This window comes from Perissodus microlepis, chromosome 9, assembly GCF_051167445.1.
Source record: "Perissodus microlepis isolate ML-2025 ecotype Zambia chromosome 9, ASM5116744v1, whole genome shotgun sequence".
NCBI lineage: Eukaryota > Metazoa > Chordata > Actinopteri > Cichliformes > Cichlidae > Perissodus > Perissodus microlepis.
The window spans coordinates 6,137,822-6,153,699 of record NC_140469.1 but is presented as its reverse complement, the minus strand read 5'-3'; the positions used below and the strand labels follow the sequence as shown (position 1 = coordinate 6,153,699).

Below are 15,878 nucleotides of genomic sequence, written 5' to 3'. Positions count from 1 at the left end.
ACAGCGCAGTGTAAATGAAACAGTCAAGTCAATATGTGATTGAAGCGCAGACTTTCAGCTTTTCAGCTTGCATGAACTGTTTAGGAATTATGGACATTTTTATGCACAATCACAACATTTCAGAGTCAAAAGTAATTGGGGAGTTGATTGAGAAGTATAAGAGTTATTGTGTTTTCTAATTAGTTTTTATTTTATTTTATTTCTTTTTTTTTTTTTAATTTTCAATTCAGTTTCGTTTCACAAAGGTTTGATATTTCTTCTATATTTTTATTTGAGTTTAGTTTTCCAAGTTCACAGTATCGTTTCAGTTAGTTTGAATTATTTTCCAAAATTCGAATTATCCCATCAGCCGCAAGTGGCTTGGGATAGGCACCAGTTTAGCTCGGGTGTGAGCATTCGACCATATGCAATATAGCCGGAGAGCAATAGGCCTGGGTTTCGGTTTGACCCATGGCTCTTTGCTTCATGTCTTCCATTTCTCTCTCCCCACGTTCCTCTCTGTCTTCACTGTCCATATTCAATAACCCCCCCCCAAAAAAAATCTTGTATTCTTAACCTCCTAAGACCTGAACACTTTCATTGCAAGCATTTTTAATTTATCTTTGAGTCATTCCATGAAAATGGCACAATTTGAGTCCCTCTCACCTCTTATGGTGTATTTCATCTATTGGGTCACCAAACTTTCTATTTAAACAGCTTTACATATATATTAAAATGTACCCTTTAATACAGTGTAAAAAAACTGAACTAATTTTTATCTTTTTCTGGGAAATAATACAGTTTTTTCATTTGACACCACCTATTTTGTCATGTCCCTCATGGCCTTGATGAAAGTTTACTTTGAAAATACCAAATACAACCATTTAAAAAGTCAATAAATTTTGGTATCAACCTAAACATCTATTTGTGCTCTTTTGCTGTTAATATTAATTTTTTTCAAATTTAATTGTTAATTATTCAATAAAATCACAATTATTCCTGTACCTGACGAACCCTTCAACCCCGTTACATGAATGATCCCACCCCCATAAATACAATGGTGTTATCCAGAATTCCGTATACATCAGGAAGTGACATCACTGAAGTCTTTTGGACAACAGGACCACAGAGACAGGCAAGTTGCTCCATTCTTTTCCTTTATTTTAGTCATTTATCTTGTGATATTGTGGTCGTCAACCTCAATGACTCAACACCGTAACATGAAAAAAAGATAGAAAACTATTACTTATGAAGTTTTTTGTTAGTTCATGAATATATGGTGATTTTGAATTTCATGCATGCCATGTGTTCTCTGTCTGGTATTCACTACATTAAGCAGCGGCCAGTTTGTGCAAAAATCTCAACCCAGTCACACTCAACCCTGTTATGTTTTTGATTGTAATGGGGTTATGAGATTGTGATGGGGTTATGAGATTGTGATGGGGTTGAGATTTTAATACTTTGGTTGTTAAGTTATCCAATTATTTAAATTAATTATTATTATATTCAATCACCATTCTTATACTGCATGAATGCTGAATGTGATTTAAGTGCCATGTTAAACCTGCAGAGTGAGCGTGAGAGATGGAGGCAACTGTCAAGGTGACAGTCAAGAAATCTATGGAGGGCACACAAGAGGACCTCACTGAGCTCTTCGAGAGCTTTGTAAAGAAATTTAAAACGCATCACTTTAATATCAAGCAGCAGTATGCCTTCTGCCGTGAGCTGAAGAACAACATGTCAGGGGAGGAGACTTTGATACATGTTGACTTCTCAGAAAACTACAGCTGTAAATACAGTTCTCAAGTTCAGGCGGTCCACTTTGGGGCTTCACCTCAGCAGGCCATCCTTCATACTTGTGTGTTGTATGTTGGTGGACTCTCAGAGCCTGTGTGCTTTAGCACCATCTCCCCCAGTAGACATAAAGGCCCTCCAGCAATATGGCAGCAGCTAAATCCTGTGCTAGATTACCTTCAAGGACAACATCCACAAGTGTCTGTGCTGCACCTTTTAAGCAACGGAGCCTGTACGCGACACAAACAACCAAGAAACTTCTACCTTTTTACTACAGAACTGGACAGAAGAGGATTCAAGGCTGGTTCTTGGAATTTTTTCGAGGCTAGTCATGGAAAAGGAGCACCAGATGGTGTCGGGGGAGCCTTAAAAAGAGCAGCTGACATTATGGTAGCAAAGGGGCATGACATCCCAGATGCAGAAGAGTTATTCAGGGCCTTTTCTGAAACAAACACAAGTGTGAAACTGTTCTTTGTGAAAAGTGAAGATGTTGAGGAAGCTATGAAGAAAATGCCAAAGCAGATACCAGCTGTTCCTGGAACCATGAGAATTCACCAGGTCATTACTGGAGCTCCAGGAGAACTGATGGTTCGTGATGTAAGCTGCATGTGCACAACACGTAAGCAGTTTAACTGCAAGTGCTGCAATACCAAGTGTTTCACTTTTGGCCAGAAGATAGAAACAGCTGTATCACAGACAGGCAGTGGGGGGAATCCAGAAAAAGAAATCCAGTGGGAAAGTCCAGAGCTGATTGGTAAATGGTGTATCCTCAGATATGATGATGATTTGTATGTATGTATGTAAATAGCAAAGTTGCTATTTGGGCTGATTAGGAACTGATGAATGTAAAAACAAAAAATTGAGTGATTTTTTTTTTATTACCTTATTTTTGTTTCTGAGAAAAATGAGATCCACATATGAGGATTCGCTTTAAATTTCGATAGAACAGTAGCAGTATAACGCCCTCATAAGTGGATATCAGATCCTTGTAGAGCAAAATTTAGCATTTTGGTCTATACAACCCAAAATGTGATGTCCACATATGTGGACGCCAGGTCCTAGGAGGTTAAAAAAAGGCTGATGGAGTATAGTTGACTGTTTTGACTAAAGATAAAATAAAATTGTATTTGGTATTCTACATAGGTGTAATTACCTTTTGCCATTGTCGAGCTAGTTATGGACCTGACCATAAGAGGACCAAAAATGTAGCCTTTGAAAACAACATATATTGTTTTGTACAGTTACATGTGTAAATACTGACCAAAAACCTTCCCTGTCTTTAGAATAGGATTAGATTTGCAGGGTAAATTCATTTAAAACATTAATAAGATCATGTTCAGTGGTACTGGTGAACATGACTGAAAAGTGGAAAATTCATAGGAGCCTATATTTTTCATATATAAACCAATACTTTTTTGGTACACAGAGTGCAAGAAGTAGAATTCGGTGACATGCATAAATACCTCATGTAAACAAATGAGCCATTTTCAAAATGTCAAAATTGCCAGTCACAATCAATTCACTGTGACTGTCAGTGACATAAGAATTTCAAATGGTTGGCTTTGAAATTACATTAGCAACAAATGTATCGGAGTGTGAAAAATCCCCGTTTAAAGAGTCCATTAGCAAATATACAGTACTACTAAAATGACACGAACACATGACGTCGACATGTTGCAACACTGCGTCCTTTGTCTTACATAATCTTCTCCCAAGAGATCCTGTAAGATATCCAGCGGAAGTAGTGACAAGTCATACCGGAAATGGTTGGAGTGAGACGTCTCACCAAAGGGCTGTCATATTATTATCTGTGCTGTGGGCTGTAAACAGGGACGCAAGTTAGTCAGCTTCACTTTAACAAGTCTCTTTTAGAGATTTATTGAGAGTAACACAGCATACAGTGAAGGAAGAATGGAAGACGACGTGCTTACCACGCTGAAGATACTGATAATAGGAGAAAGCGGCGTTGGGAAGTCCAGGTAAGACCAAGTGATCAACAAAGTGATGTCGTGGCTCCCTGCTAACGTTAGCCAGCGCTAGCAGGGATGTAGCAGGTAACCAAATGTGTGGATAAAGAGAATTTAGTTTTTTAAAACGATGTAGACGGTTCAGTGCTGGTTTGTCCTGTTCTTTATTCTAACAGAGGTCAGACTGTCTTGGTACAACATGTACAAGAAATGCTTACATTGTGCACACTGTTTAGCTAACGCCTTAGTCAGATGCCAGAAGCTCTGTACGTGACATCAACTATGTGCACGTCTGACATAATTGCTAGAAACAGGCTGTTTTTGTTCACACTAATTTGATGGCTAAACGAGAAGCTGCCACTCTTTTAAGTCAATTTACTTGTACTGCTAGCATCTCCGTCATTAAGAACCCAGCAGAAGGATCGATCCGAACCGGTCACGCTCAAGTAAGCGTACCCCTTCTCCAGATGGGACTTCAAAAACATGTAAACGATACACTTGCTCTTGTCGTCATGTGGTAATCAGAGTCCTTATTAACAACCACAAATCAACCTGATAATATTCCACGCAGGGTAAAATGCTTTTTACCCACATCAGCGTGGAAGTTTATAGCGTGTGTCCCTGCCAAAAGAGATCATGATCCAGGTTTGCAGGTCTCCATAACAGTGGTCCCGGCTGCTGGAGGAATTCTGATAGCCTTCCTGAGCCATCAACCATCACATTGTAGACTATGGTGTTGACTACAAGCGTGCCTTCCATAGCCATAGAACATTCCGAGAAAATTATGCCATTGTAAGACTTTAAACAAGTTCTTGACCAAAAGTACATCCATCTATTGAAAATAGACCAAAGAGAGGCAATAAGACTTGGAACTTCAGCATCAACAAGGACAGAGTGTTAAAGTTAAAATCAGCTAGGTTTTAAACCAGAAAGCAGAGATGATAATTTATAAAAAGTTTGCAGTAATTTATGTTCTTTGCAGCTGAGATTTTAACTCCCAGTACTGTGTCCACTATTAGCTGAAATGGTTTCTATTTTTCCAATTTCCTGGGTCAGTTCATTGATGTGCAACATGTGTCTACTTATACTAAAGAGTTTTTTTTTTTTTTTTTTTTTTTGTTTTGAACAGGGCTTGTACTGCTAGTTGACATCTTTTAATGGCTGGTCTGTATAAGCTCTGCCCAGAGGAAGGACTGGCTTTATGCCGACACCATAACACAGATCTGTGTTTGCTTTTATTTCCAGAAAACAGAAGAATATCTAGACGGCTGTACTGCATGCTGTCTGCCGTGGCATCTTCCAGGCCGTGATGCATTGTTTCCAGAAAGCAATTTAGTATTATTATTAAATAGGATTTCGCTTAATACAATAAACAAAATCAGACCATGATTAGTTTCAAATGTCCTAATTTGAATCATCCATAGCCAGCTTTGGTAATATCAAATAGGTACACTTATTTTTGAATAGTTTACAGATATTTATTTTGTTTCCCTGCAATCTGAAGGCCCTTAAATCATGACAGATTTGAATGCTTGGCGGGGAATGTATGTGTTTCATGTTTCCTGACCTGTACAGAATACATTTCTAACTTGGCTGTCTCCCTGCATGAGTTCATCAGCCATATGTCCCTCAAACAATAAACACTTACTGCTTCAGCATCTCTTCTGATGGCCCGTGAGGAAAAAGTACGAGAATTATGTCTGGGTCAAGGGAGAGGAGCGAGCATATTGCCATCGTCAGCGGGGCTGTTAAGGCCTTTGCACTCGATTAGTCATGGTTAAGAAACGAACCTTGTCCTCCTCACTGCAATCTAGTGGTGATGTCATCTGGAGCTTGACATCACCTCTTGCTTGCAAGTGAAGGACAGAGTGATCAATAGAAGGAGATAGAGAAAGAGACTGTCTCCTGCCGCAGGAGTCAGGGCAACTGGAAACCTGACTTCAGCTCAAAAGCATCCTCAAGAGAGGAGAATACAATTACTAAAAAACACACGTGTGAGTCATGATGAGGTCTAATCTTATTTCCGTCTTCTTGTCAACAGCCTCCTACTAAGATTTACAGAAGACACATTCGACCCGGAACAATCAGCAACAATAGGTGAGTTGAACATGTGAGGTCTGTTAAAGGGTAAAATGGAAAAAATGTGGCTTTGTAGATCAGAATGTGCCGGCAAGTACAGGATCATCAGCAGCAGCAGAGATTAAATAAGACACAGACGTAGAGTAGTAAACAGTCACAAAGACAAGGATCTTGAATTTGAGTAATAATAAGCAATGCATCGATTCATCTGAGGCACAAACAGCATGAGCTCATTTAAACCTGTTGTCTCATGGGTTAGTAATGATGTCCACATTACATATGAGTATGCTAACACTTTAGCATCCAACCACTGCTGCATAGAACAACACATGCATTTGTCCTCCACAAGATGAACATGAAAGAAAAGGAGGAATTAAAAAATTGCTTTTATTTATCAAAATACTATCAAATATGACTATGAGTTTATATCAGCACTGAATCTTTAGTGGTTAATGTTCACATGCAACACTTGTTGTGATCTCAGCAGCAGCAGCACAGCTCCTGCAGGCAGCTGTATAACCACGGTGGAGCCAGGAAGGAAAAGGAGGAGCAGATTTTCAAAAAGTTTGATGAAGCAGCAGGTTGCTGCCAGCATAGAGCCCGACCAGTATAGGACTTTAAGATCAATATGAATATTGTTGTGATTTGAGACATTTCTTGAATTTCTTCAGGCATACAAAACAGTTTTGTTTTGTTTGTCTGTTAATTATTTATGTGTCCTTATTCGAACAGTATGACAGTGCAGGTTAAAAAAGAACTTGTTTTAATGTCACAGCAGGTTGTGGGTTATTCATATATGCTGTGCTTAAAGTGTTGTCTATACTTAATGCCTCTGTCGTCAGTCAGTTAGGGTGAGGGTCTGTGCAGACGTCCACATGTCTGCCAGTTTTTTTTGTTTGTCTTTTTTTGACCACGTGGACTTGTCCACAGAGAATTTACATTACAGCACATCAACTACACATGCAACCAGGGAGCAGACTTCAAGAAGTGTAACAGGAATGACTACTCAGCCAGTCGTATTCCAGCTGTCCGTGTCTGTAATTCAGGCTGGTAGTTGTTTGTAGTTTCTAAAGACTTGTTGTTTGAGACATGGAGTTTGCATGTTCTCCTTGTGTCTGTGTGGGTTCTCTTCAGGTACTCTGGCTTCCTCCCAAATTCCACAGACATGCAGTTGGTGGGATTAGGTTAGTTGGTAACTAAATTGCCCATAGGTGTGAAGGTGAGCGGGAATGGTCTCTCTGTGTTAGACCTGTAATAGACTGGCAATATAGGGCGAGGATACACCCTGGACAGATTGCCAGGGTGTATCCTGTCTCTCGCCCTATGACAGCTTGGATAGGCTTTCAACCCCCTCGCAACCCTAAAATTGGATAAACGGAAGAGAAGTGATGGATGTCAGTCGGGCTCTAGACCAACGTTTTCTACATTAAAATAAATGAATTTGTCATAAACAGTTGCAATATGGCCATTTAAGCTGATTAAACACACAAAAGCAGCTTGATACCAGGTAGAATTGTCTGATATTTGATGTTTGTGCACTCAGACTCTTAGACCAGCGAAACATGAGAGGGCAGAAGAGACAATTATGCTGTATATCTGTAGTAATGATTTTTAATTAGAAAAGTTGAAATAGATGATTTGGAAACTTGCTGCATTATTTTCTAGTACACACTGAATCATTCAACTGGTGCCTGGTTTTAGGCTTTACATGAGGATATTTTCTCCATAAATGGATACAGTTGGTGTCCAAAAGACCAAATATCCTGAGGGGGGACCACCAGACCAGATGCCCGCTGTCCCAATGCGAAAGCCAGTCGTGGTCATACATGACGTGAACTTCTGCCGTTGTGTGTACAGCATTAAACTCTAGCTCACCACAACACATAAGTTGAAGTACACTCTCAGTTGACATATGTATGAAAACGGAGTACATTCTGTGACCACTTTCAGACATGCATTTGATCTTTTCATAGATCGTGGTATTCAATTTTGATTAGGAATATCAGAAAGGTCTTAAACTAGCTGTAGAAACAATGAGGTTACAGGTTTTGTTTTTTCAATCCTGTTGCTCAGCAGTATTTGCAAATACCACCACTTATCAGGACCTCAGTAATGTAAGGATGTTAATGATGCCTGCCAGAATATTTGTGCTGTGACACACCCACGCAAAGTTGGAGTTTTTAACAACTTTAAACAACTGCAGTAGACTAAAGTGACAACCATGCTCAGCTAAGTGTACTGTCCTTCTCTCTGTTTCCCAGCCTGTAGTGTGCAGGCCTGGCTGAGGCTGCTGACAGATACTGTACATGGTCTGGAGCAACGCAGCCACAAGTTGACAGACTTTTTATGTTATCTGTTCCAGGCTCAGTCAGCATACTGGCTGCATGTGTTTGCTAAACCCCCAGTACCTACTGCAGATAACTGTAAAAGAGACGTTAAAGTTTAGCTTTTTTCTTCTTTTTCCTTTTTTTTTAAGTCAAGCTAGGGTCGCTAGGCAGAAATGTGGACGTTTAGGAGATTCGGCAGCACTTGGTGAGCTAAAAGTAAAGTCACCACAATCCCACACACTGACACAGCCACAAAGCTTTCAGATTTATTTTAAAGTTAATGCTGTGTGGAGAAAAAAAAACAATCTGTGGCAGACCAAACTATCCATCTTATCTGGTAAAGGTTTTTAGAAGTAGTGGCAACCCCAAACTGTGTATCTGGAAATAATATCAGCCTTTTTTTGGTAATTGAATAAATCAGTTGACGTATCAAGGACACACCGACTATACTTTCATAAGCTATTAAAGCTGCAGCTACCTTAATTATTTTATTTTGACAAAAGCATCCATGAGCTCCAGATTTAAAATATTTTGGAGAGAATTTGGATGAAGAATTATACTTTCTTTTCTTTAATTTTTTTTCTTTTTGGTTTTTCAAACCAAACTAATGTGGTTTTGTGAATCGCTTGTAGCTCACAATGCTGTCTTTGTTAAAACGGCCGAAAAGCACAGATCCCAAGAGGGGTTGGAATGGAGAAAATACTTTGTTTTGTCAAGGTCAAGGCACGGGCCGCTACTGTTTTACTTGGCCAGCTGGGATTCTCTGCCAAACAGATGTCTTTATTGGAGTCAGTTCTGTGCTTTGACTTGAGATTCAGGTTTTTTTTTTAATCTGGTATCATTCAGTCTCAGTTAAAGTATTTTCTTCATCTCACCACCCCGAGGCTGGATCTCTCCCATTGCCAAAGGCTGTCTCAACACATCATCACACTAGCACACAGAGTGTTAAATGATCTTTTGCAAAGATGATCAGCAGGCACATTAGCAGCTTTGCATTTATGATACTTTTACTGGTGGCTTAAAGCACCTTGTTGCTTCTCGGTGCCATCGTTGCCAAAGGTTAAAGACAAAAGAGAATACAGGCTAACAATGATGTGTCATTCCCCACCACCACTCTCTCTGTGTCGAACTAGTGGGTTGTGCTGCTCTGCCTTTGGTGTATTTATATCATACAGAGAAGGGCCTGCAGAGAGCAGCCCAGCCTTGACCTGTAGCACTAGTAGCATCTTGTTGTGTTGTGATATTGCAAACAGATGCGTTACTGTGCATTCTCTGGGCAAGGCCCGTCTGTATATGTAGTGAATTAGAGCAGAAGAGACTGGTCCAGGTTCAGGGAAATGTTTAGTGTAAACTCGTCTCCACATGCGCCTGGCAGCAGTATCTGAGCAACCCTGCTGGACAAGAGGAAGAGCTAGTTGTTGTGATGGGCTTTGTGAACAGACTGTGTATTTGTGTGTGAGTGCGGTGCCATATATCAGCCTGTCTTCATGTCCCCTTTCTCCTGCTCAATCTCTCTTCTGTTTTGGCTCCCAGCTGAACTCCCCTCCTCAGTCCCAGATGTAAAAACAAGCCCATCACAAGTGTACATTTCCCTGGTAAATCTGTCAGTGGATGCTAAAACTCGGCCGATATGTCATCCAGACGCCGCACGCTCCGCTCACAGAGACACTGCAAAGAGGCAATAGAGGAGATTTACTTGTTGGGGGGGGGGGCAACATTGTTATTTTCACGTCTGCTCCTCTGGGACCTGGCAGGGATTTTTAAGACTGAGTCATTGCTCACTGAGCCATTTTACAGGTGCCGGCCTTTCATTTTTTTAACGCAGACCTTCGTCGGTTTTCGTTCAGGACATTAAACCGCACTGTCCTTTCGTCGTGTATGTGAATGCACGGTCACACTGTAATTTAAGTGCAGGACACGGGACGGGCGTAATGCCAGTCTGAATAACCAGAGGTTAACACAAGTTCATAGACATTGTGTTTTGACAATTCATCTTCAATAATTATGGTCTGTCACCATGATATGATATTGTTGGCAGTAATTGAACAAACCTGTAGGAGTCATCATATTGGGCCTGAAGCAGGATGAGGTAATCATGTGGGTTTCGGTGATTAACTGCCCCTTTCTTTTTTTCTGTTCTTTTTTTTTTTTCATTGTCTAGGCGTTGACTTCAAAGTGAAGACCATTTCTGTGGATGGCAACAAGGCAAAGCTGGCAATATGGGTATGTTACAGACTCTATCATTATTCCAGTGCTTTAGTATCACTCGGTTAAACAAACATGCAGCTCTTGTCTGTCAGAGCAGAAAAATTAACTATGAAACAGCTCCAGCTCAGGTCTAGACCGGCTCTTCTCTCAAGTAACCAGAAGATGGCGCTTATGTAACACTATTTCCACCCCTTGAGGGACACCAAGGAGTGTGTCTGTGTTGTTCGTGTTTGTCTGCCCTGGTTTGTAGCCACTGGTTTTTTCCTTGCAAGTGTGAGCAGTAGTGTGTGTTTTGCAGGACACCGCGGGACAGGAGCGCTTCCGAACCCTGACGCCCAGTTACTACCGCGGAGCCCAGGGAGTCATCCTGGGTAAGCAAAGCTATTAGCACCGTCATTGCTCAAACACCTGTACGTGCGTGTGTGTGTGTGTGTGTGTGTGTGTGTGTGTGCAAGCGCACATGTGTGCGGCCTTTGACTTTACAGTCATGCCCCTGTTGTAAAGTGAGTGATGGCTTTTCATCCTGTGACTCACACACATACGCCTGCCTCTTTCTGGAAGTTAGTTTATACTCTTAAATCAGAGTCTTCATAAGGTCATGCATGTGCAGCATGTATACACACACACACACACACACACACACACACACACACACACACACACACACACTACGGAAAGTTAAACCTCTAAAGCAGACTTCCTCTACAGTTCATGGTTTTTGACCACACTAATGATGTAAAGTAACAGAAGGCGCCTCGTTGTATCAGTGGGATTTTGACACCCCCCCCCCTGTTTTTCTTTTGTTTTTTTTTCAAATAAACCAGCCACGTGTTTAAGTTGATGTTCCTTTATTTTATTGCGGTATTTATTTTATCTTTTTTGTTAGATGATAATGATGATTATTATTAGTATTATTATTAGTATTATTATTACCGAAGTGGAAATTACACAGTGTTATTGTCAGTAAACTTTCATTTGCTCTGTGATTTTCAATAATAAATCAGTCGAAAAGGTTCAGCAGTCAAGGACTTCTTACACCTGTCAGATTAATTTTAGTGTGTCAGATGTTCCTATTGCCTTACACACCATAACTACTTTTGCATAATTATTGCAGTTCTCTCAGTCGTGCATCCAGAAAATCCACACACTCATTCTGCACTTAAAATATTTTTTTCTCATCCTGTGAATGAGTATTTTCCTGCATTCTGAGCATGCCCTGTTCATTCTGTGTGTCACAGTGTACGACGTCACGAGACGGGAAACCTTTACAAAGCTCGACAACTGGCTGAGTGAGCTGGAGACATACTGTACAAGGAATGACCTTGTTAAAATGCTTGTAGGGAACAAAATTGATAAGGTCAGTGTGTTTGTCTATAAAATTGTGATGTTAAGGGTGCGTGTGACATTTTTAGTATTTAGCTTCAGTGCAGTCTTCCCTTGGTTTATGCTCTTTAGATATATATGTGATACACACACAGAACAGGGAGATGGATTGCCCCAAAAATAAGTGTATTTTACAAAGTGAGCCCTCGACCAGCTGATGGATTGCTAAGCTAAATGATAGTAGCACTTTCATATTTTCTGGCAGCTGGTCCTTTGCCAGGATACCAGAATCAGTAAGTGGAGTTAAAAACGTGTACTGTCATGAATTCATTGCGTTCTGATCTTTGTCTGTGAAAACCACTTTCTCTCTCTGGCCCGTGACGACCACAGTAGCTGACAGCCCAACCCGACAGACCTCAAATAATCCATTACCTTTCCTTTGTTTTAGGAAAACCACGAGTTAGACAGGGCCGAAGGGCTGAAGTTTGCAAGAAAACATTCCATGCTTTTTATAGGTAAGTCAGGAGGATTCCCCGCTCTACAAAGCGCTGCCGGGCACATGAGTTACACCAGACTGTTACACAGGGGAGGCAGAGTTTGAAATAACTATCATACTCACCGAGGAATGCTTGCATACTTCTATTTATAAAGCAGGCTTCATATATCATCTTTAGTGCACTCTCTTTTTTCCCCCTCTGCTGTTATTTTTCAGGTTTGTCAGTAAAAGGGGGAACTTAAAAGTTAACACCTAGTTTTTATCTTGAGCACTTAAAGTGTTATTTGGTAATATGTAAAGATTTCTTGACATGTTTTCCAAGCAATTCTCAAAGATATTTCTCGTGATTTGTCATAGTAGGATTTATTTCTTTATGCTATGGTTATTACAATTGAAATGTTCCTGGATGTTATCATGCTACGCAGCAGGTGCTGACTAGAGCCAATAATAACCTGCTATGGTCCAGTATTGGCATCGTGGAGCTGACAGTTACTGTTGAGATGTTTTCCACCACTCCGCGCTCCTGCTGGGGGGGCCAGCAGATGATGACATTAAGACGCAGACATTAACAGTTGTTGTTTCTGCGTTTTGTCTTCTTTTTCTCCACCTTTTCCAATCTCTGCCTCCTCCCCATTCCCGTCCCTGTCACTTCTCCCCTCCTCTCTCCTTCCCTCTGCACTCTCTGTCCTCCCAGAGGCGAGTGCAAAGACGAGGGACGGCGTTCAGTGTGCGTTTGAGGAGCTGGTGGAGAAGATAATCCAGACTCCTGGCTTATGGCAGAGCGAGAACCACGGCCGAGCAGTCCAGCTCACCGACGAAGACGCAGGAGGTGGAACCTGCGGCGGCTACTGCTCCCTTGTGTAGACTACCTACACACACACATTTAAAGATTTACATGGGACAAATACCCTCGAATACAAGCATATCCACACACACACACAAGCATACACACTTTAAAAGAACAGCTTCCCTTCCCTTCCTGCTGTGTGCTGTCCTGAGCTCCGTCCTCACACATCAAGGCATTAGAGATCCAACTTTCTCCTCTCTTCTTAGGTGAAAGTGTTTATTTCTCTCTTGCAGACAGACACAAACACACACACACACACAGACCTTTTGCACACTTTCTAGTGACAACGCGGCGCTAAAATGCAAATACAGCTCAGCTTTCCTGTTAATGGAATTTGAGTGTTTCTCTCTTTCTGTTTTGTTTTGAGTCGCAGTTTTGTCCAGTCGCAGTGCCACGGTCAAAACATTAACCGTTCTCGCTTGATACTCGTATGATTTAGTTATAGGGATGCAGTAAAGCGAGTCCAGAATCGTGAGCCAAAGCTTGTCAGACATATGGCTAAATCTCTGAAGTATGATAATGAGAGTGGAAACTCTTGTATTTGACCTAGGTTTCTTTTCGTATCAAGCATGCTTTTTGTCCTCGGCGCACCTCGCCTTAGCAAGCACAGCTGCATCAAAGCAGGGCCGACTTTTCTCCAGTGTTAGTGTCACTTTTCTTCTGCCCTGCACTTTGTCCTGTTCCCCGTGCACAGGCTCTAAGATTATAATGCTGCTCATGGAGGAGCTTATCAAGCCGAGCCGTCTTGTATTTTATCTCGGCACTCTCAGTCAAAGGCTTGGATCAAATGACTCTGTTGTGCACATGACTGCCTCATTTCTTTCCAAGTGTTTGGAATGGTGTTTTATGACTTTTATTGACTTGGACTTCAAACTAGTGCTGTGTTTTTTGAAAAGAGCATAAATCAAAGAGACTGGCACCAACATGCTTTCCACTGGGTGCTGAAGAAGAGGGGACCTCTTAAAATTGCACGCCTTTTTAAAATTATTTTTTTTTAATGTGTGTAACAAGTTGCTTTAATGGAGTGCGACCTACTGGCACTCATTCACTCAGACAGATAATATCAGTAATATCACCACCACTGCTAGTCTTTCATATAGATCCCTTTGACTGGACAGAGACAAAGGAAAAGTGTTCAATATTAAAGAGGGCAGTGAGTCATACGGGTGTCTCCACTGAATTTGGAAAAATCAAAGAAAAAGCTGTGCGCTCCACATTGCTAATGGATTTCGCAGTTCTCCCATCTCTGTGTTAGCATCTGAGAAACACTCATAAATGTACTGTACCCCTGACCTCTGACCATGTTTGCAGTATTCAAGCGCTGGCATATGTTCCAGAAAATGTACTTCTGGGGGTTTGATCTCCTAACAGGGATAGTGAAAGTGACATGAATTTGAGCATGTCTCATCACACATTGATTTTTATTATTTTTTTTAATTGCATGGGAAATCTGTGTGCCATTTTTTTCCCCCCAGTTTGTCTGCTGGTGAATGACGTTTAGAGGCTTACTTATATTTAGCTGAAAATAAATGCTAATTTACCATTTAAATTTAATGGTTACAATAAAAAGGAAGTAGGCTTTTACTTATTAAACTGGTATAGATGTCTCTTTTGTGTTGAAATATGTCAAAACATTTATAAACGTTGTATTTTAAGACTTTGTCGGGGAACCTTTGTGTAAAGCTGAATGTATCCATATTTCACTACAAATTGCCCTATGTATTAAACTAAATAAAGTTCTTTTTTAAGTGAATATAAATGGATGTGTTGCTGCTGATGTGTTACTTGACGCGCCCCTGTCATCATTGCCATGTTAGAAATGTGGCTGCTAGGTGATGGGTTTTCACCCGGCACCCGTCACATTCCTGTGTCTTCAGAATAAAGACTTGGTGTTTAAACAGTGTCCGAGGAGCCCTCAGACCCCAGACGTGCGATCTGTCTAAATCATCTTTTTGGCGAACTCCTCAGGAAGCACCACCGCAGCCATAATTCACTCTATCAGTGCTTTAACTGGGATGTGAATAATTCCTGAGCCATTATAAAAGGGTCAGGGTTGGCAGCTAAACCAAGGACTCTTCCCTTGTAGCATATCCCTCATTTCTTGCCACACTCTGGGCAGCTGTGTGGAAATATGTCCCAGTCAAGCAAAAGAGACGCGGAGCCTAAAGTCTTCATGTGGTCCAACCATGTGCTGAGCTGCAGCACCACTGTTTCCTCATGCCTACACTGAAAAAACAGTCTTCGAGGAGCTGAGAGATTATATATTTTGGAGAATACGTTTGTTTGCTTTACATACCTTTTAGTAACATATTGTGCAAAGTTGTGCAGTGGATGGTAATTTTCGAACCCCCACCCCAACCTCTAATGCTGTATGCATCAGAATCCTGAACCTTTTATTTAAAGAAGGAAATGGAACTTTTTGAGATTTAGAATCTGCTTTTTGTGAAACTGTCCTTGGCAAAGACAGATGGACAACTTAGATATTAGATCTACTGTGAAGACAAGGTTAGAACACGCAAACTCCACACATAACCAGAGGCACTAGAAGACAAGGTTCTAATGAAGCACCGATGGCCTTTACATAAATGGACACTGCACTCCAACAGTTACTGAATAGTTCAATTCAATTCAATTTTATTTATATAGCGCCAAATCACAACAAAAGTCGCCTCAAGGCGCTTCATAGATACAGAGAAAAACCCAACAATCATATGACCCCCTATGAGCAAGCACTTTGGCGACAGTGGGAAGGAAAAACTCCCTTTTAACAGGAAGAAACCTCCGGCAGAACCAGGCTCAGGGAGGGGCGGCCATCTGCTGCGACCGGTTGGGGTGAGAGAAGGAAGACAGGATAAAAG

At 41.1% G+C, this 15,878-nt stretch overlaps 1 protein-coding gene across 1 annotated transcript; it reads left to right on the top strand.

Moving 5' to 3' along the window:
- The first annotated feature begins 3,519 nt into the window (after window positions 1-3,519).
- On the top strand, window positions 3,520-14,779 carry LOC146379930 (ras-related protein Rab-18). The gene is made up of 7 exons (XM_084938837.1): window positions 3,520-3,752; window positions 5,782-5,837; window positions 10,308-10,369; window positions 10,653-10,725; window positions 11,593-11,711; window positions 12,126-12,192; window positions 12,868-14,779. The coding sequence occupies exons 1-7, from the start codon at window positions 3,685-3,687 to the stop codon at window positions 13,035-13,037; spliced, it is 615 nt and encodes a 204-aa protein (XP_084794963.1). The 5' UTR covers window positions 3,520-3,684; the 3' UTR covers window positions 13,038-14,779.
- Window positions 14,780-15,878: the final 1,099 nt, after the last annotated feature.